Below are 21,565 nucleotides of genomic sequence, written 5' to 3'. Positions count from 1 at the left end.
AGCTTCAGTGATATACAACTGGGTTGATTAGGAATTCAAGCAAGAATTCCTTTATAACATTTAGAGTTTCCTGTGACATTGTTTTCCTATTTCAATTGCTTCAATCATCTATTATTTCATCCTGTTTTAGAGTTAAATGCAGAGTTTAAATCCCCATTGGATTTTACCCTTCTAAATTATCCTGCAATGGAAACTAATAGAGAGCCCTCTGGTTCCCAATGCTCGCGCAGGTCAGTCTCACCACTGGATTTGTACATTTTAATAGTACAATATCAATAGACACAAATTATACAAAACAACTGATATGTTCAATCATTAGACAACAGATTATCATAGTGTCCTATGTAAATGAACATGTCTGGAAGCTGGAAGCTGGATGCTGTACTTCCTGAAAGAAGACATATTCTCTTTTAACATAAAATGTCGAATAGGTGTTAGCTCGGCCAAGAGTTCTTGCCAAGAACAATACCTGACAGAAAATATTGAAAGCCAGTCCATTTCTAGGACCTTTTACGAAAATAGAAAAACTCTGGTGTCGAGTGAATCGAAACAAAATGCGAATACAAAGTCGCCTCGCTTCTTTCGCAAGTGCCCAATTGCCAGTACTTCTGAACATGCACTGCAGCTAAAAACACTAAGTGAAGTATTTATTGGTAAAACTGGGTTTATTTCAAGGTTGTAGACAAATCAACACTCATTTCATTTATATAGCACAAAGTCAGACATTTAAACATTATGTATGTACAGAATATACATAACAAGATATAGCTGGGAAGACATAACGAATCCCAGAATTATTCAAACAAAGGAAAATTACCGTTGATGTAAAAAAAAAAGATGAAAGTAAAAATATTTATCTAACTTTACAAAACATTATCAAATGATAGTTTAAACGAAGCATTCATCCGATAGAAGCTTGGTATATTCAGCGACCAGCCACAGGGAACAAGTTCATTCTGCTCTCCGATGTGAACTGTTTGCATGGCTACATTACGCCGGCTGATCTCTTTATTGTTCTCCCTTCTGATCTAAATTCAGGCATAGATATTATAAATATATATATTGAAAGAAAAAAAGATGTTAACATCTGTTGATGATAAGTGATAAAATCTACTGATGACAAGGCGTTGAACCAAACAACCTATCTCACACAACATTTTATGTGGCCAAACAATCTTCCCCATTGCAACGTAAAGGACAATAATATTATAGCCAGTTAGGTGTAACCGGCTATGGCTCTCCTGGAGGGCTGGTATTGATGCTTTTCAATTTATTATCCTTTTTCCATTTCATTCTTCTGTTTTGAAACCATATTTTAATTTGTCTTTCAGTCAGACACAGGGCGTGAGCGATTTCTATCCGCCGGCGCCGTGTAAGGTATCTGTTATAATGGAACTCTTTTTCCAGCTCGAGCGTCTGATAGCGAGTGTAGGCTGTCCTCGTTCGTTTTCCTTCTGGTCCACTTAAACCTTCTTAATAAAAAGTTAAACATGAATTACTACGCGCATTGGTGTAAATATATTAAATTATATAGTTTTAGACATAATGGTTTAATGGTTTAACAACACCAACAGAACAAAATAAACAAGTTCTCCGATAGATAAGTTGAAGTATTTTTAGACATGATTCAGTTTTCAAGATGCATAAAATGCAGTTCCTGACACGATTGCTGTAACCGTTCAAAGCAACAGCTTATATTCTGATTTCATTCAAACTGTTATACTTTAACAAATACCATGCTTTATTCATTTTGATTAAGTTACTCTGTTTCCCAATCTAAAAAAATACTTCGACCAAAATTAAAAAGGTATATCAACAGTATATAATGGCGGCATTGAGCGTACCTTGATTAAGGTGAAGCTTTTTCATCCATGGATATATTTGCATCTGCAGTGCTGAATCCTTGTCTAGTTGCCCACTTTCTGGTTTGGGGCTGTTCGTTCCCTCAAGATGCTCATCGGTAACCGGTGATGTATCCCGACCACCGCGGTATGAATGACTTGGCCCTGTGATAGCGGCCCCAGTTTTAATAGTACTATCTGACGGGCTTATCAAAGGTCCTGAGCTGAAGGCATGATCAGGAGACTTAGTTCTCACACTAGAAGAACTGTGAAAGGTGTTACTGGCTGTCTGCATGTAGTCAGTAGACCTTTCACTGTCGCCACGAAGATTTGAGTTAGAACGAGTCATGCTGAGGTCTATCCCAGTGTAATCATAGCCATACCTGGCCGAAAGCATCGTCGACTCCCTAAAATGCTCCTCCACAGACGAGGCATTCCCATAACTCTGCAACTGATAATCGTGGCCATTTTGGTAGCGACCTGGGAAAGAGTTTAGAAAGTAGGAACTCATCTGCCTTTTAGGGGATTGATTTGTGGTTCTTAGACGTTTATTCGCCACCAGAACGCGCGATATATAATGAAATATGGAAATAAAAGGCACATGTCATTTCTCTGCCTCCTACGTATGCAGCCAAATATGGGACACAAGTTTAGATCACGTGCTTTTGTTGACCAGTCGTAAATTCTTGTGCCTGACCCTGGGGGTAATTAATGCAGTGAGAATGCTTACTGTGATTCAGCGAGCCTTGTCCTACAGCGCCTCCTTCTGACGTCTACGGAGAAAACCAGGCCCAGGTCGCCAAAGCAAAATTGAAAGAGACTTTGATGTGTAAAAGGGTTTGTATGTTTTTTTGTTCCGAAATGGTTTCATTTTTTTCACAACAAAATGGTTCACGATTAAGGGTAATCCTTAACTATGAACTCTTCTTTCTGTTATCTGAAATTACCAATTATTCAACGGAGACATGTTTCGGAAATTGCACTCACAACGTTTGTATACATAGAAAACAAGAGTATACAATCATTTAAAATCGTACGCTGTGATATATTGCACCATTATCCCAGCCTCAAAAAATCATGCGATGATTTTAATACCTAAAATTATTCCCAAATAATTCAACACACGTCTTTTCACGTGTATTGATTTTTTTTAAACTTTGTATTAACTATGAATTCGACCCCAACATTCGATACACACTATGAGTAAATAATTATATTCACGACGAAGATTCACGACGAAGGAAAAAATCCTAAACATTTCCAATGCATATTATGACTTCAGAATTCATATTGTAATCTGTATTTCAACGGGGTGGACTTTTTAGATTTTGTTACTGTTGTTAAAAGACGCCAAGCAAAATATTTTCTTAAGCAAGCACGAAACACGCCATTCAGATCTACAGCCGATGCACATATCATCAAGGCTGTTTAGCCACTAATGAAATATCTTTACAGAAATTTTATTTCACAAACTTTGCACTTAGTTTAATTTTCTGGTTTACAAATAGGCGATTCGTCTTTTGAGCATAGGATCCTAGATAAGTATTTGCTTTCTATTTTTTATCAGGCAATGGTTAAGGAAATAAAAAGGATTAAGAATCTTTATTATTTTATATGTTAAATTATTTTCTGACTGATTGAGTTGAGGCCTGTTACGAGCCAACCACTAACCGAAAATGTGAGCAGAAACGCGCAATGCTCTTTTTGTTCCATTGTGCGATTCAACTGCACCGTAGCTTTGACGATATTTCCAACTGCAGTTGGTCAAAATATATCAACTAGATCTGTTGCAAGATCTGATCAATATTTATACTGAGGTAATTACAAAGCCGATTAGATATCGAAAACGAAGGATATGATTACAGGGGCCGCACTTTCGTTTGCCTTGCTCCGGAGGGATGTTTCACGGTGTGGAACTTTATTTGAGACACATCAAGTCGAATCCAGTTGGCTACTAATGCAGTAAAACCGCGACGGCAATAAATGTAATATTTGGATGCAGTGTTTGCCTTTTCCTCTTTGATTAATAGGCGAATTATAAATGCTTGATTGTGATCCGGAACCGCACACCTAATGAAGGCAACGAAACGATGTCAAAACACTGACTGCATTAATCTGAGTCTGAAGAATTTGGCAATGATCCGCCCATTGTCGCGGCGATACTAAATAACGCACGTGGGCTGCAGTTATCTGTTGCTGGGTGTTTTTTTAGGGATTTTAAAGGGGTGTTTCCGAACCTCTTGGGTAAGTGAATTATGAAGCATTGAAATAGGATCAGCAGATTATTTGATACTGCACCACTCTCTCTCTCTCTCTCTCTCTCTCTCTCTCTCTCTCTCTCTCTCACACACACACACACACACACACACACACACGTACACACGCACGACCTTTAGTTTGAAAGTGTATTAACCGTGGTAAAAAAATATTCACTGTTTTACAGTCTTGGAGTGTTGGCAGTTCGAGCTCTTTGTACTCTCTTGCCAGCGGGTACTTGAGAGTCTGGAATTGAAATATTTCATGACTAGTTGTAAAGAATATACGCAATCGGGTACTGGGCCACCGTCCATTGTTCTCTGAAACTGAACGACTCTCCGAATTTGGGGAATGTTACAGCATTATTGTTTTTTCGGAAGTCCGGTCTGGGGCCTGGATTGGAAGTGTTCTATGCCTAAATATGACGTTAAATAGATCCAGCAATTTAGAACTTGAGATGGATTAAGTGTAAGCAGAAGAGCATGTAACATTTTAACGTATATTTTACATTAATTGTCATAACATGGGGTCTGGTTTCATTTAGAGTTGGGGAATTTTGATTGTGTTTTGTCTTACAATTCTAAGCTAAGATCTTAATTGCTATAATCCAATTGACCGTCTAGCCCTCGTAAATCTAATTTTGCAGCAGCCGTCTTTGACAGTGGATGGAAGAAATTATCTTTGCCCCATATTAATCAGTTGCTCTTACACAATAGTGGAGTGCACGGTTTCCAGTTTTGAGCACACCTAAAGTAAAAATAAACCCAGATTACCCCTCCTTACGTCCCCGAAACTTTTGACACAGAAAGCCTGTAACTAACTTTCCACTGGACGTGTCCCTACTGTGGAATAAATATAACAGTCCGCGTACCATATACTAATGGTTTTGATTTTTCCTTTTTGCAGCGTTCTGGCCCCCGTAATAATTTCGAGAGAAGTTCACGATCTGAAAATTATTTTATCGGTTCGGTGAAGAAGAGCAAATTTCTGGGATGGCAGTAAATTGATTCCCGTTATACACCACATTAAATGTGGATTTTTTAGTAGAAGTTGTTTATGTTGGTAAATATACCTTAAACCTGAAAATAAACGCTACAAATTAAAAGGTACTCAACATTGTTAAGAATCGAATTATGTTTATCACAGATTTTAATTGAAAATGTTTCCATTAAAAAAGGAAATGTTGTTATTGTTGAATGGAAATTGTATTGGTAGTTTACATATAAGCGTTGTCGATCCATGATAGAGCAAAAATCCTGCATAAATATTCTAGCAATATCCTTTAGATATAACCTTCCAAATAAAACTCTGGGTATTCAATAAACAACATCCAAACCTCAACAGAACGATGTCCACGTTCACGAGACGTTTTAGGAAGTTTTGGTTGGATAATCTGAAAATAAATTAAATAATCCCACTTTGAAGTAGTCGATGACATCGTGATTGGGAAAGATACACTTACTAATTATTTTCATAATGACAATTTATCTTTGTTTTGCTCAGAGATTTGGTTGTGCCGGATTATGTCCAATTCTGGAGAAAGCATGGAGCAAACACGAAAAACATCAAAAATTCTTTCACTCAAATCTAAAAACGGATGGCGTTTACTTGATGCAAACACGATTTATTTTAACGAGAAAAAATCAACAAATATTTAACATCTTCACTTTAATAAATTTGAAATAAAAGATCTTAATGAATAACTGCTCCGAAAGAATACTAGTCTTCACCACAAATTGTAGCGGATACAGACGTACTGAAACATACATGAAAACAAACTGAAGAAAATAATTAAAGCCAATCACTGCTGGCAAACCGAGATGAAAATGAAACTACTTTCTCCAAGGAGCAAAAGATTGTGCGGTCCGCTGTCGCTAATCAGATATAAATTTAAATGCTTCTACTAAGCAGATATGCTAGAAGTAGCTTATTAAAATTTAAGTATTTTGTAATAAAAGTGCACTCACAATATCATTAAACATTTATTTGGTTCCAAAACGTTGTGTTTTTTTTGTCGTGATTGCTTCATTTCTACAATGTACCTGTCACTCCATCCAAATGGACTCAGGTAGAAATAAGATTTTTAATTATTTATCATTTGCAAAGAGACACCAATTGCCAATGGTGAACTAACATCGATATTATTATATGCTACATGGGTCAAGATGATATATTATAGTTATATTTCATTTCTAACATGGGGTCTGAAAGATGAATTCGTTTATAGTCGAATTATATTGATTTTCAACTGCATGCGAACAGAAACTTCTTCCTTCAGCTCTGATGCAAAGTGATGAACTTTTCGAATATTTAACCAGCGAAAATATAGCCAACTGGCTAAGATAAAGAAACAATTATGGGAATATTCACATTACGTTTCCACTACCAATATCTCAAGTTTCAACCTTGCACATATTTCCCCATCAGGCTGTTGCAATAAAATAAAATAAATATTGAGAAATTAGAATGGAATAAAAGATTGCGGTGCTTTTATTTCGTGTTTCGCATTGTGAAGTTACCAACATGAATTTGGAACAGTTTTCACCAAATCAGTAACACTTCTCAGAATAGAGACATTGGAGTTCTTATACACAATCCAATTGTATGAACAAACTCAGCTCGGCATAGCATATTGAGAAAGCAATTGATCAGATGCACAAACCGAAAATATTTGCACAATGAAAAAATACTAGAAAGCTGTATGATCGTCTAACCATCATTAAGGTATTGAAAAGACCTCTTTATGTTGACCGCGGGAAGATTGTGCGAAGAGTATTGCTCATTTGTGCAGACTGCAGTCACGTGATAAAATATCATTAAAATGTTAAGCTGAGCTTTTCCTCCCAAAATCCCAAAGCACTCGATGTTTTCCAAGCCAGAGATTACCGTACGGGCTTATTAGCATCTTTAACACAAATCCATCACTCATTGCTGCAACTTTTCATTTGACGAGAGAACGAGTCCAACCTTCATACCCTCCGCCACAACACGGAAAATAGCATGGAAAGCCGCAGTCCCAAGCCGCCAATCACTGAGGCGGTTCACCCGCGACCCACCCGTAAACCAACAAGCACCAGAGAAGCACCGGCAATAAAAGCAGCAAATATATATATTTGTATATAGATGTTGTATATATAATTTTAATTGATCTAGGCAAACGGACTAATCATCACAAGCGATGCTAGACACAAATGTCAATTGTTTTGCAGCAACACTATCATCTCAATGATAGGACTGAATTGCAACTCTCTGTTTCATTGCGGGAAATAAATATATAATTAATCTGCCGCACAGCCACCGTTTATACTCAATCGGTCACCTGGACCTGGTTAGAATGCGCCGTTTGAAAACCAATCGTGCTGTTTGTTCATTTATCGAGCATTTCTAGATCTGGTAGAACAGCTGCCTAGAACTGAACCAGCGAAGGCAACGGCGTTGCCACCCATTACAACACTGCTTTCTGCAACAGCCGAGCAAGCGAGAGCAAAAACACTTACCGGTTTCATGGCGTTTCCCCCGATCGGGAACCAGGTGGATTTTGTATTCCATTTGTACAGTTTCGATTATCAAAATAACTTTAAAATAGGTAAAGCGAGTTGGAGGGTAAGTTAGAGGTTGTTAGCAGACGTCAGAGGTCTGAGAGAAAGATCAGATTGCTAAAATCCCAGCATGAGTCGAATGACTTCCTCATAGTTATACAGAAAAGGGTTGAACACCGCGAAAAGAGCGGAAAGTCTCCCTTTTTTCCCAAGCAGCTGGCGCCAAATACCAACGACAAAAGCAGGCAAGGGGAGATACTGACAGAAAAGACGGTTTGAGACGAGTTAGCAGCGGAATGCAGTGAAATATTCACAAGGGAAATCATGAAAAGGCCATGAACGCAGTTACTTGCTTCACATGACCAAAACTAGCCAATGGCAGCGCCGGCTCCCTCGTAAAAGGTCCATTACAAAGTTGTAAATTTTCTTCAAACAAAAAGGAATTCGCAGCAATTCCTTGCGGATTTCGCAAGTACAGCTCGCAAGCGCCATGTTTCCCTTAACGAGTTCTTTGCTAGAGCTATTTGTTATATAACATGCATTGTAATCCACACTCTAACCAACTATACAAGCGGAAGTGCAGTAACAGCGTAAACATAAAGGGAAATAACTCTCTCGACAGTGGGCACTTCACACCAGTGCAATCAGACCCCTGCAATTTGGTAATATAAAGTCTTTTAGTTCGTGTTCTCAATACGTCTAGTATAAGGATTGTTTCCCCCCCAAAGCAACTGCTGCAAATTCTGAAGCACGTATGATGCACATTTCCCAATGTTGGCAATTATGAGTCAGACAGCTTCCGGATTAGCTTTGACATGATTTCCTGAACCCTTTTTAATTTGGTCGGGTTAAGAATAGGAAACAGGGGAATCTAAAGCACGTTTGGTCACTCAGTTAGAAACTGCACCTTGGCGGCTGCATGCATTCAAACAAAAACAGTAATGCAGAAAGCGTGACAACTCGCAATAAATGTTCTGTGGTGTATTCCACACAGGTGAGAAAGAGGAAGCTGGTTATCAGTATGTGGAGCTATCTGGTAACATATCGAGCCTCCATTTCTAACTACCATGATTATTTCATTATGTCCCCGCTGCTTCCAATGTAGAAGCGAAGATAAAACGAAATACATCCCAGTCACAATCCCACATCCCACAAGAAATTAGGTTAAATGGACAAAATAAATCCTTTATTTTTTGTAAATACATTTAACGCTTATGAAAGTGCAGAAATTCTTGAATCAATTTGATGTGTAATTGTTCTTCTCGTTGCCAGCAAGGGAGCTCGGCACCTAATGTCACAATGTTATTCAAAAAATTTCATCAGGAGAGAAGAAGCTGCCTGGCAGATATTTGGCATCGCCCTTTTCCATTGCCTCATGCTTCCCGCGGATTGAGATATGTAGAAGGTAGATCATCTAATCGGCTCTGGTCTGAAGCCTCGAAGTATTTTACTGAGAAAATGCAAAACCGTCCCTTGAGATTAAATGGCTAAGCACCGATTTCTCAAACATAACTCATAATACCCATACAATGCGCCATGTTTCCTTTAACTGGCGACAGGAAATTAAAATGAGGTGCAATGTTAATAAAATATTCAAACTGAAATTCTATTAACTTTGATTTCGGAAATTATTTATTTCTGGATTGGGATGGAGAGGTTCGAGTGCAGGCATGATGTAGAGGAGAGTTTTCTGTAAAATACTGTTTTTCTTTAAAGAAACGAAGGGATTGAAGAACCCAAATAATCCAGTTGCACGGATTCACGAAACGCGGTTCTAATGCGTGAATCAAACGATTGGAGTTTTTTGGATATATTTGTGTTATAAAAAAATGAAATTATGAAAGGTAACTCCCGCCTCTATAGGCTAATTCTTCTCAAATATTTGAACCATTCAATCCGCCAGTGAAACCCTACTAATAAGCTCACAGCTCAGATCCAGATCTCGTACCATTGTCCACCCCAACGCCACGGAGACCAATAATTGATCCACCAACACATAAAAAACAACAATCGCGACATAGCCCTCTGCTTGATTATTTGGTTCAAAAAATGATTATAAAGATGGTTAATTGTTTTAGTTAGCTTTTTTTTTCTGTAAGAAGGCTCAGATTACAAATACGCTTGGAGGGAGCACTACTGTCTACCCTATTGGCGCGGTGTGATAAGATTGTGAGAATAAGTTTTGAAAAAAACTGGCAAAAAAATCGTCCAAAGAATACTCTTCCAGATTGAGCAGACAATTGCGAAAATGAAATCTTCATATTACTTCACGTAAAATTGACGCACCTTCTGAAAGTTTATCTGTTAGGTTGAATATGACCTTTCTGAGAATGTATAAATTCGATCAAATATGTTTGCTTTAACGTAAAACGTGAAACCAGTTTTTTTTTAATGGGGACATGGCACATACTGTGTTAACCATAGCAACAAAATTGGAGTCTGCGATTTTGTCCCTTCTCGTCTTGAAATAGTTAATTGGTGTTTAATTTGGCAACTGTACCTGGCAGAAGCTGGACATTGCAGGAGCATGAAGTCTAATTGTGCAACCTATGACTAAATTCGGTTCCATATCTGAAAACTGTTTCTGAAGTTATCTTAACAACATTGCCTTATCAGAGTGGAGTCTGGACTCCGCTACTAATAATTTTATGCTGCCAGCAATTGTGTTTTTAGTTGTTTGCTTAACATTGGTAGAGGCATGTTTTTCCTCCCCCTCCTCAGAATCGTTTCCTGTTTGCTCTTATCGTTTTGTTTTGTTCAACCTTACCATGACATTGTAATTTGTGCATAGAAGTGGACATCAAAAATCGTCTATTCCCGAGTTGAGCATTTATATGGGGCTTGCGCGCCGGTCCTGCTAAAGTTTAAATGTGGCTTAATCACCGGTTGTGTAAAGTTTAACGGCAAAATGGAAGGCTATTCGACAACTGTAGACTATGCTTTAGCCTCCAGCCTGTAGAGCGGAAAAGAATAAAGTGGAACCTAGAAGTCTTCAGTTTGCCGAGTGATTTGTAGTATTAGAATTTTATTGTCGGTTTTACGAGATTTGCTGATATACGTGTACAGTAGACCGCAGCTTTACACAAAACACTAACTTTAACAGCGTCGTTTTAGCCACACATGAGTCAGGCATGTGATCTGACTGGCCAATGGCCACCCGAAGACCATTTTACTTAGGGCATAGATAAACTAATATTCTAATCGTCAACTCTGTCATTAACTTTAATAACTGCATGTAAAAATACACCATCTCCAGTCTTTTTCATCCAACGGTCAGATCTGCCGTGCTGTATGGCAGATGGGCATCCTGTGACTGCACAGGTAAACAAAAATAAAGTATATTCGATTTAATCTTGCAGAAGCAACTTAAAACAGCCACAAAACGCTGGCTAAATAATAATTGCAGCCACTTCATTCTCAATCAACCCATAATGATTCTCTATCAAAACACATGTTACTTTTATTTTTCTTTGGGACACTGGTCGTAAAATGAAACAAACACGCAGTTAAATTTAATCAACATTTATTAATTTAATCACATTCGACCATCATAAAAAGTGACTATTGCTGCGGAATACCTTGTATTTTTTTTTTTTTTGCTTATGTTTATTAACTGCATTTCGGAGAATAGGTAAATTTTGAGAATTTCCAGCCGCAATACACCACCATTTAGTTTACACGCACAGTAATTAAGACACATCGCAAGTGCACTGTTTTTACCTATCATTAATTAAGTGTGTTCGCAATACATTCCAAATAATCCATTCTATTAGGCAGTTCATGTTGTTGGGTGAAATCACAAATGCTAAATAAAATCAACAAACTAAATTAATCACGATTTCATTTTATATTTCCTCCTATTAAAAAGCAATAAAATCTTTATTCAAAATGGCTATTTCTTCTGGGATATTGCAACCTTCCACTTTTAAAGGGAGTTGCAAAATTCTATACGACGGTTGATACTATATATATATCTGTCAGGGTGTATTCGAAAAGGTTAAAATGATGCACACAGACCTCATTGGAAATAATGTTGAATTAAGGCTCGAAAGAACTTCAAAAAACTGGTGGACTGTTCACACCAAACTAACCATCAATGTGCGGGAGGATTCAATCTGATCAACACGTATAACAGTGGAATTGGCACAAGCTGAATGACGTTCTTCTCGGAGGCCAAAGGGGTAAAGTTACTTGGTCTCTTTCTCTGATGTGTCCTGCTCGGGCTCTTCCTGTTCCTTCTTGACCTCTTCCCCGTCCTCGTCGTTCCGAGAGGTTGGGAATTTGTCCTTGTTGTTTTCCTTTTTCCATTTCATTCTCCTGTTTTGAAACCAGATCTTCACCTGTCTCTCGGTCAGTCCCAGAGCATGAGAAACCTCGATCCTTCGCTTTCGAGTCAGATACGGATTGAACAGGAATTCCTTCTCCAGCTCCAGAGTTTGGAATCGGCTGTAAGTCTGTCTCCCTCGGCGTCTACCAGGCGCTGCTAAACGACACGAGAAACACAAAAAGACAATAAAAGATTGAGTCAAATTCGCACGGTCAAATAACGACAAGACTAGCCCAAAAAGGGCAGCGTTTTTCGCTTTGCACGGTAATGCTACATAAAGAAAATGTTCCTATTAAAGCTGACTAGTACAGATAGCATTAAACACCTTGGCGGCAGAACTGAGCAGTAAAACGTGAGATGGAAGCTAATTTTAATATATCCAACCTTGAGGTCTCATCCAGGGAAACATTTGAGTAGGAGACGAGCCCTGATTTAAGTGCTCTGGTTCTTCGCCAATATTACTGCTGGACGATTTACAGTCAGGATATTGTACCAGATCGGCCTCTTGCTGTGTCGTAAAAATTTGCTGTCTTTGTAAGTTATCGTATCCGTAAAATTTAGAGGGGTCACCATGACACGTAATTCCACAAGGATTCTGTTGAAAGCCAGTGTTAGGAAGCGCTGATGTCCCATGATGGTAAAATTCTTGAACTTGAGCAGGGTGCTGGAAGCTCGCTCCGCTGCTGGGACCATATACCACAGCGTGTCTGCTGCTCACGTCCTGTGGAAACCGGCAGTCGTAGTAAGTGGGACTTAGAGCTTCTCCTGGCTTGTACTTGGAGTAGAATGGATTTACAAAATATGAACTCATCTGTGCAGACTCAAGAGTGGCCAATGAATATAAACAAAATAAATGCTTAAGCAGTTCTGGAATGATATTATTGACTTGCTCGGTCTACACACTGTTCATGATGGCAATGCAGGTCCAGTGTGCACTGATGCCCCGTGCAACATACTCGCTAATACTGAAGGTGCACCACTGCCTCACTGCTGTGACTGCTTCACTTTGAAACCGCAGATCAGTTGTAAGCCGGCTGAAGAGATCTTTTGACTGCCGTTTACAGTTACTGCCTTCGCGGACAACACGTCTGTGCTGAGAAATGATATTTTTTTAGGAAAGTAGAGGGCACACAGATCGGGGGGAGAAAAAAAAGATAACATGCGGATTAATATATTCAGCACCCTCTCATTACAATTAGGCGGGCCGCATCACAGAAAACATGAAATACGTGCGCCACTCAGCTGAAGAGAAATGAAACTGGCCCGGTTACAGCACAGCAATTAGATTTCAGAACACAACAAGGTGAGACCGGTCTCAAGGTCAAGACACAGTCAAAAAGGGGGAATGGAGGATGGGGGAGGCTCGAGGGCTAAAAGGCTAAAGTTAAAATTAACATTAGGGATTATTTGGTTTTGGATGTTTCTGTAAAGCTTGTAAAAAACTGTTTGCGTCTGTCACTCTGTCTGTCTCTTTAGCTTCACACACATGCACATGCACATACACACACACACATGTTATATATATATATATATATATATATCAATAGCCATCAATATATATAAATATATAAACGTGTGTCTTATTATATTTATATAGGTACTTTTGGCGCACGGATACCTGTCGTTCACGTATAAACTGAAGTGAGTTGGCAATATTATTCCTATTATTAGGTCTAAATAGGAAGCAGATGCACAAGAATCCGATGCCTGTTTAAAATAAATTATTTAACCTAATAGCATTAATATATTTTGTGAAACAATAGTCTACTAAGAACGGGGGAAAGAGTTATCCTTGACTCAGATTTTTAACAAACTATGCTCGCTTGACTGAAACTTTGAGGTTAATTACTAGCTAATGAAAATCATGCTTCTGAATACAATTTCCATCATTTCACCCATGGCAGACGTCATTGGCGAGAAAAGCAGCTCGGTTCTGCAGGGCAGCACGAAGTTTGCAGCCTATGGTTGAAATTTCATCAAGAGCAGCAAAATCCGGGAGAAATACAAGGCAAGGTTAGAGGCGTCCATTCCCAGGTTCCCGAGTTACCCAGAAATAAACCCGGATCCCAATTTGCTCTCTTCCCCCTTCCTCCCCCCCCCCCCCCCCCCTCCGTCCTCTCCCCCAATGCAAGCGACCGCGTTTAAAGTTTAATGGAAAAAGAGTGCTTGATCTGGTGAAACTTGAATTCACCAGTGAACTTTGTTCCTCACGCTCCGGTGCTTGTCTCAATCCACAAACTGCTGCGGGGAAATAAAAACAGCAATGTTTTCAGTAACTGCTAACCAGAAGAATTCAAGTTCTTCCTGGATGCATGCACTGTATGTTCGTTCAAAGTGGGCACAACCTATAATTTAAAGTCCAATATGTAATGGATCACAGCAACTATATTCTTCTGAACTTTTTTTCCAATTATTTGCATAAAATAAATACACAGCTAACAATTCACAATTTAAAACACGATGTCTCTCCTAATCCTAATGCAACACTCCCACGTTTAGAGATTGAAATGGGCATAAACGGGATCATTTGCCCAATTTTAAATGTTTTCTAGACGGCGGACATCGGCCAGAGCCACAGACCAAGTGTCCAAGAAAACACCCCAGAATATTGAATATTTACATTAATTTGTAATACAAAAATATTCAGCATATTATTTTTGTTCCGCACATACATATGTGCGTGCAACTGATTTTCGACAAGATATTTATATGACCGCATTTTTGGTTTGTTTAAGCAAATTTATTTGGAAAGGTAAATTTAATTAAATTATTTTTTCTATTCTCTTTTTTTTAACAAACCATTCAAGTCACTTTAACATTTTAAAAACTAGGCCTATCAGACTGGAAAGCCTACGTGTAAAATAAGTTTCATTTCAACTGTTATACCTGTTTTTTGCCTTCTGAAAACAATTGCAAACCCACATTTTATCAAAGGACGATAAGTCAAAGATCCGAAAAATAGAAATGAATACATATCTGATTTACTGAATAATTCTCTCAAAGATCAGCGGAAAACAAATGGGAAAATATATATAATTATTTGTAATTATACAATTTTGCTGGATACATTTTTAAGATAAAGCACCCAGTATATTTTAAAAAGGTAATTCACCGCAAACGTCTTATTGAAAATCTTATAAAAGGACTTACTTTTAATTGAAAAGTCACTTCCAAACGGAGATTGTAATTTAAGATCCGTCAGAAGATTTTATTCCCTGTTTTTGCGGCCTCGGCATTATTTTAATGGAAATTGGTTTATTCCGGGAATCATTCTCGCAGCAAAACCGACGACAGTCAACCAGCGAGTGTGGTGCGTTTTATTCTATTTTACTCTCAAATTTTCTATCTGCTTCCGAATGCTTGAAACTGTTTCAGAAAAATCAGGGAAAGACTGCATTTCTTGAAAGAAGTATTTTATTGGGAGGATTGTAAAATTTCCCCTGTAGCAAATATCGTGTAATTGGCTCAATTTGTTTTACTCTTTAACGGTTGAAATAAACAGTTAAAACTGTAAAAATAACGACACCATTGTTATTTATAATTGTTAGCAAGGTCGCTCGAACGATGTGATTTTTATTGTAATAATGCAGCATTGGTTTAAACGTTACAATTTTCTTTATTGCTAAGGTCTTTTATTAAAAATGCGAAAGAACAAAAAGCCTGATCTATCCTTTCTCTCGAATCCCACTCCGGTTTATCTATCGCGCCGACCTTGTTTATAATATAAGCCTTGACCCATTGGTGAGAGATCACATTTTAGAATTTCGGTAAATGAACATCATTCGAACAAAGGCAAGAGCGGGCACAAATATGGTGCTTTTTTTTTGTTTAAAAAAAATGAAATCACTACGGCTTACAACAGGTGTGCTTAGTTCTGAAAAATGTGTCCATTTTGTTCTTACAAATATTTTTATATAGAAAGCTTCTACAATGTAATTAATTAATAATACGTTTCCATTAAATTAGTTGGACCTTTCAATGTTCAAGCGAGCACATGTTTACATGCGTTTAATTCGCAACTATTTTATAGAGTTTACAATTGTGATGAGATTTTTTAAATTTTGAAAACCCTCTCAAAAGTCATGGTTCGGCTTTTGCTGTCTTCTAAATTAAAGAAAATTCCATGCAAAAATGGACTAGTTGCCTATTTTTATATATTTTTTCCGTTGTCACCCAAGTCTCCTATTTGGTATAATGGAGCGACGGCGCCCCCCGGTGGTCAATCGTATGACCCACAACTAAATCGGAACGCGGGCTACTTTTGTTCATTTTTTAGTCGAATCACATAAGAATCAATTAAAACGTTGACGAAGAAATGAAACATAAAAAAAACAGTTCATATAAATCCCAACGGATATTACATTACTTCCATGTAAAATAAAGCCGAATTGACACTGAAACTGCTGTTTTCGTCTGCTGTCTAATTTAACGTCGACTTTCAGGAATTAACAACGAAACTATTGAAGTTCAAAAAGTTAAGTGATTGTTTGCAACTTTAATCGGTAGCTATTGCTCAGAACGTTTTCGTCTGCTATGTATATTTGACTGATACAGCGGTCCAAAATAAATATGTTACCGCTGCCAATTTTCTAGATATCTTATTTTCTAAGGATTTTAAAAAAAAAATCGGTCTAAGAATTGAAAGTTGGGGCGAAGAAGGCCCAAGAAGGAGGGTGTAGATAGATCGTGTGTGACTGCACATGTTTGCACAGACAATAAATAAACAGAGAGGCATAAGGGAGCCCTATTAGGAACTATTACAATCTGAAAATGTCCAAATATGTTATTTTGCAGGCTAAGATGGAGTATCATCTGGTGTGTTCCGTTTGCTGTTATCAGAGTCTTCGCTGAATATGTGAATTGCTGTAAACATTTGTTTGTGAAGTCAGGAATGTTTAACTGGTGTTGCAACTTGAAAAAAATCATGGAAGGTTAGAACAAACTCATGGAACTTAGTTTTATTCAGTTTTGTTTTGATTCGCCGTTTAAATAATTTGCTATCAAAATTCAAATCTAATGTATTTGCATATTGCATAACAAAACGTGTTGCGAGTAGAGATACATATCTCTGTCTGCCTTTCTCTCACAAGCACTACCGTTAATGAAGCTTGCTGATTCCTCGTTATGTTTATTTAATTGGACTACCGACGAGCGTTTTGTATGTAAATCTCTGTTGCAGCGAATGCACCGCACTGATTTTTGTTTGCATATATGGTTGAGAATAGTTACAAATTTGTCCAGATTTAGCGACAAGGCGGAATTAATTGTTTTCGTCTCTTTAAATAGTGTCTGCATTTTATTTGTGGCCGACAGACAAAAACATTGAATTGGTGGATTTCAAAGAACACCGTAATTACACGAAGAAAACCATAAAGACATTAAGACGTCTAGCCAGCCGTGGGGTTTATCGTATCCCGTTCCTTCCTGTTTTAAAGTACTGTATGCAAAATCGTGGCAATAGATGGCGTTGCAATTCAATACCTTCAGAACACTACATGTTTTCCGGGAACTTCTGCAAAAAGAGAACGGTTCTAATTGAAGAAATTCACGCAATTGTTTCCAGTGAGATATCGAACTGCGACAGCGACGTGAAATTAAACATAGCTGTACATTTGTTTGTGCTTTGTGGTTGATTATTCCATCCCTGTACAGCGTCTTTCCAATAATACTTCGCGGCTGATTCTATTTTTAATTATCCCATCCTGCTACATGGTTTTGCAGGTGCTTAATATTTGCTTTTATTTTAAATAGTCCACTCAAATATGAAGGGAGAAATTATAGAACACCTATCAACAGTAGATAAATGTTTACTCAAGAGTCGATCACCTACATGAAAGCGGGCACGAGCTCATATACCGAAGGAATATATAAAGTGAATTGGTTAAAAACGATGAGCAACTTTATCTACTATTTATAGATAGTGCATCAGCTCGCGGTTCGTTGGTGGTTTCTAAATTCCACGTGCAAAATGTCCAAGGTTTCAGAACAGCCTGTATAATTTAATCCAGCAAACAGTCCATTTCCATTTGGACGCTAAAATGAGTGGTAGTCAGATAATCGGAAGGAAACCGTATTTGTGCCATCTTAATAACACCCTCTAATCGACATTACTGGGTGTTTTCAATGTAAAACTGCGGCAAGGTATTATGTAAAAATAACAGACTATGTAGGTCCTCCTACAAAGCTCCGTTGTTTGCATCGGAAGAGTGTTTATCGGCTTATAAACGGCTTTTTGCCCTGGCAGCCAAACCTAAAATGCTCATAAACATTTTATTGTAATCTTATTAACCAAAAGTGAGTTACAGAGGAGCGTGCATAAGTGGAACATACCGCTTTTATTTATAGCATTTCGACTTTTGCAGGACAGTATATTTTTTATTGTCACATCTGTCGTAGCCATTAAATACCGTAGAGGATTTTGAGTAAATCAGAAACTACGGTAAAATTATATTTTCTTCCATCCTCAGACTTAATTCATTACAATGGATTAGACTTATGTAGTGGCCCGAGAAACTGGCTCTTTATAAGAGTGTTCAAATTGACGCCATGAAAGCAGGTCAGATTCTTGTCGCTAAACCAAACTTGTTTCAGATTGTCCCAAACGCACAAAAAAGATGCCCCTGCCCCCCAGTCACTGGGAAGCTAACAAAATTTAAACAATTTCAATTTATTTGTGTTCGATAGTCAAAATGTCTCTTGCTCAATGACACTTTTAAGTTACTCAAGGACTAGATCTCTTTCCAGAGTGACCGTGATGCTTTTGCTAATTTAACCTGAAATATTATAAATAAATATTACATTGCCTTTATCAGCACAGTGATCGTCTCATTCCATCGGAAATTAACAATAGTGTACAACGTTTGCATTACATTCCACGGCGAACTGGCATAAAAATGGCATAAAATGACACTGTATCGTTTCCCTCTAAATTTATATCTAAACATTTTTTTTCTAGCAATACAGCAGACAATCGACATTTTAAACGTTATACATCCAAACGGGATGTTCAAATGTGAGTGTTTTGTCTGTATAAAACAAGTATATCAGTATTATGTCGTCAAAGTTCTAACGTAATACAACTAACGTGCTGACATCAGTTTAAATTTAGTTTAATGTAACCCATAGCAGCAAATCAGGAACAGTCACTCGATGCAAGGCAGTCGTTTAAACACAGGATTGTTCTGAAACAGTACAACATAGACCGTGCTTCGATCGACCAAGCACCACCAGTTAAACAAAACACTTTTTACACAGTCTGTAGAGGTTTTCAGATCTTTCACTCGGAAGAGGTTGGCAAATCAAGACTCTTCGTTGTTTTTCACCTTGTTCATCTTTTTCATTTTCATTCTTCTGTTTTGAAACCAAATTTTTACTTGCCGCTCGGTAAGATTTAAAATTCTAGCAAATTCATAGCGGCGGTCTCTGGTAAGATACATATTAAATAAAAACTCCTTTTCCAATTCAAGCGTCTGGTATTTGGTGTAGGGGCAACGCTTCTTCCTGGTAGAGCGAGCGTGGATCCAGTTGAGTGCCGGATGATCTGGAAGTAAGGAATAAAGAAGAATTAAAATGGGGTTAACTTCTCAATAGCTTTTCGTAAGATTTCAGACCTTCCCAAGGATTCCCACGAACTCAATAGTATCACTGAAACCTACAGTACTCTTTTCTCGGTGAATATTTGTTAAGTTCAGAACGGATATATTGAGAAATTGAGTGAGCAATTGCTTTCCGTACATTTGAGTACACCTAGACATGGCTGACTATCAAAACTGAGCACAAACGCCATGGTAGGAGTGGTGAAAAAGCACAATTGCTTTAACTTGGATGAGGGCGGACGTTCGAATTTCCGAAAACTCCTGTCAAATTCAGTGGGAAGCAATGCAGCAACTTTAAAATAAGGTTTTATAGTCTCGCGCAGATTTGTGTGCAAATATTCTCTGTAAACAATATAAAGTTTTTACTGCTAGCTGTGGCTTTTCAGACTTGGGTAGGCGTCTAGACATTTTTATAGGTTTGTAAAACCATCAGCTTTGCACACTCGGGTCTGCAGGTTCGGGGTTGTAAATCAAGCTGCAATTCGTACACTTACTTGGGTCAAGTTGCCGGGGTTTCTCTTCCTTGTGTTCACTGCTGCTCGTAGTCTCGGAGCTGGTGCAGCCAATCTCCTTAGGAAGCTTCTCCCTGCCCTCTGGGTAGGAAGTGCACGTGAATTCGGGCAGGCTGAGAGTCTGCAGCTCATAGGATGGGCACTCAGTTCTCTTGGCTGCTAGAGTTTCTGGCTTCATTCCGTAATGTCGGCCGGTTGGAAGAAATCCGGGGAAAGAGACAGAAGTGGAGAGGGGTTCTAACCATGATCGCGGGTATCTGGAATCTGCAGCTCCAAGGTGCGACGGATGCATGAAAGGATGGTAGATCCCTGTAACGGCGGCAGAGGATTGTGGATGGACGGCAGACCAGGGATTGGAAAACACGGTTGACTTGGGGGTAAAACTGCAGGAGGAGAAATCTGAGCTGTCCGTTACACCTGATGGCCTTGAAGCTGTGCCGTGGGCTCCTGGTGCATATCTCGCTGCGTACAAGTCCTCTGTCTCCTGCCCTATCAAAGAATCAACATAATAATTGTGTATGGTGCCACCGGTCGACATTTTAGCCTCTCTCGCTTTCATAGAAAAGGTTACTCTGGGAAGTGTATCTGATACCTTCACTCTGAACAATCATAGTATTTTGCCGACCGCAGCTGCAGCTATTGGTTGCGCGATTCACGTGACTGTATTTACCAATACAGAGAGTAAATCAATCCGCTCATCGGTGTGGCCACATACGGGCCTAGACCAGCTTTAGGAGAATAAAATATTATATTGTCAGTGGAGCAAACAAAAAATGCGCTTGATCAAGAACGTTGGAAACCTTCTTCTGGGGGTCAGAAGGACTAACTCTCCAGTGCATTTTTTGTCCCCAAAAAACAGCTTCTAGAGAAACAGGGGACTATTTTCCTAATTAATGTCTGTCACTCATTTCATAATCAGCAGCGCGTAGTCCATGATCTATGTCAAGAGCAAATATTTGTTAGTGCAATAAAGCGGCAAGAAAACACCTTCGAGGTACGTTGGTGTTTCTATGTTGTACATATACTCTGTTTAGATGAGAGCTTTCACAGATCATTGAGTTGCGTCTCGCAGAAAATAAGTAACATGCATGTCGTGAAACGAAGGATTTAAACCTATCCCTTAAAAAAAAACTTGGCTACATTAATTAGTTGCCTTTGTTTTAGTTGCCCCCATTTCATTTCTACACCGGAGACTTTCATTTGTTTTAAATATCACTACATTTGAAGGAAACGGCTCTTCCTCTGCCTTGGAGTCTATACTCAGAAGCCACCATAAATGTTTTTATGTCCATCAATAAAAAATTTATGAGGTGTATTTGATTATGCATTAATGCGTCCTTAATAAAACAGGCCTCCTTTGGCATTGTAAAGTATGTTTAATCAACAGTGGACGCCCAAATATTCCCACAAAGGTACAATATTCCTGCCTATAAATATGCTTCTGGTCCATCGCCTGTTAATCGCAGTTCAGTGTACCATCGTACACAGCAGAGGG

The 21,565-nt window shown here is 38.4% G+C and overlaps 3 protein-coding genes across 4 annotated transcripts; all 3 read right to left on the bottom strand.

Annotated features, from left to right (window-relative positions):
- Positions 1-1,230: 1,230 nt before the first annotated feature.
- On the bottom strand, positions 1,231-2,352 carry LOC144596306 (homeobox protein Hox-D5). The gene is made up of 2 exons (XM_078404551.1): positions 1,845-2,352; positions 1,231-1,472 (listed from the first exon to the last, which is right to left on the bottom strand). Exons 1-2 carry the CDS (start codon positions 2,350-2,352, stop codon positions 1,231-1,233), a joined length of 750 nt encoding a protein of 249 aa, XP_078260677.1.
- Positions 2,353-11,823: 9,471 nt separating this feature from the next.
- LOC144596305 (homeobox protein Hox-D8) lies at positions 11,824-12,774 on the bottom strand. Of its 2 annotated transcripts, none has more exons than XM_078404549.1 (2): positions 12,348-12,774; positions 11,824-12,119 (listed from the first exon to the last, which is right to left on the bottom strand). In XM_078404549.1, exons 1-2 carry the CDS (start codon positions 12,772-12,774, stop codon positions 11,824-11,826), a joined length of 723 nt encoding a protein of 240 aa, XP_078260675.1. The 2 variants fall into 2 exon arrangements, with proteins under 2 accessions (XP_078260675.1, XP_078260676.1); XM_078404550.1 differs by having other exon boundaries at positions 11,824-12,116.
- Positions 12,775-19,261: 6,487 nt separating this feature from the next.
- Positions 19,262-20,629, bottom strand: hoxd9a (homeobox D9a). The gene is made up of 2 exons (XM_078404548.1): positions 20,053-20,629; positions 19,262-19,503 (listed from the first exon to the last, which is right to left on the bottom strand). The coding sequence occupies exons 1-2, from the start codon at positions 20,627-20,629 to the stop codon at positions 19,262-19,264; spliced, it is 819 nt and encodes a 272-aa protein (XP_078260674.1).
- Positions 20,630-21,565: the final 936 nt, after the last annotated feature.

This window comes from Rhinoraja longicauda, chromosome 8 (assembly GCF_053455715.1).
Source record: "Rhinoraja longicauda isolate Sanriku21f chromosome 8, sRhiLon1.1, whole genome shotgun sequence".
In the NCBI taxonomy this organism is placed as follows: Eukaryota; Metazoa; Chordata; class Chondrichthyes; order Rajiformes; family Arhynchobatidae; genus Rhinoraja; species Rhinoraja longicauda.
Note: the sequence above shows the minus strand (reverse complement) of the source record. Positions and strands in the feature narration are given on the sequence as shown.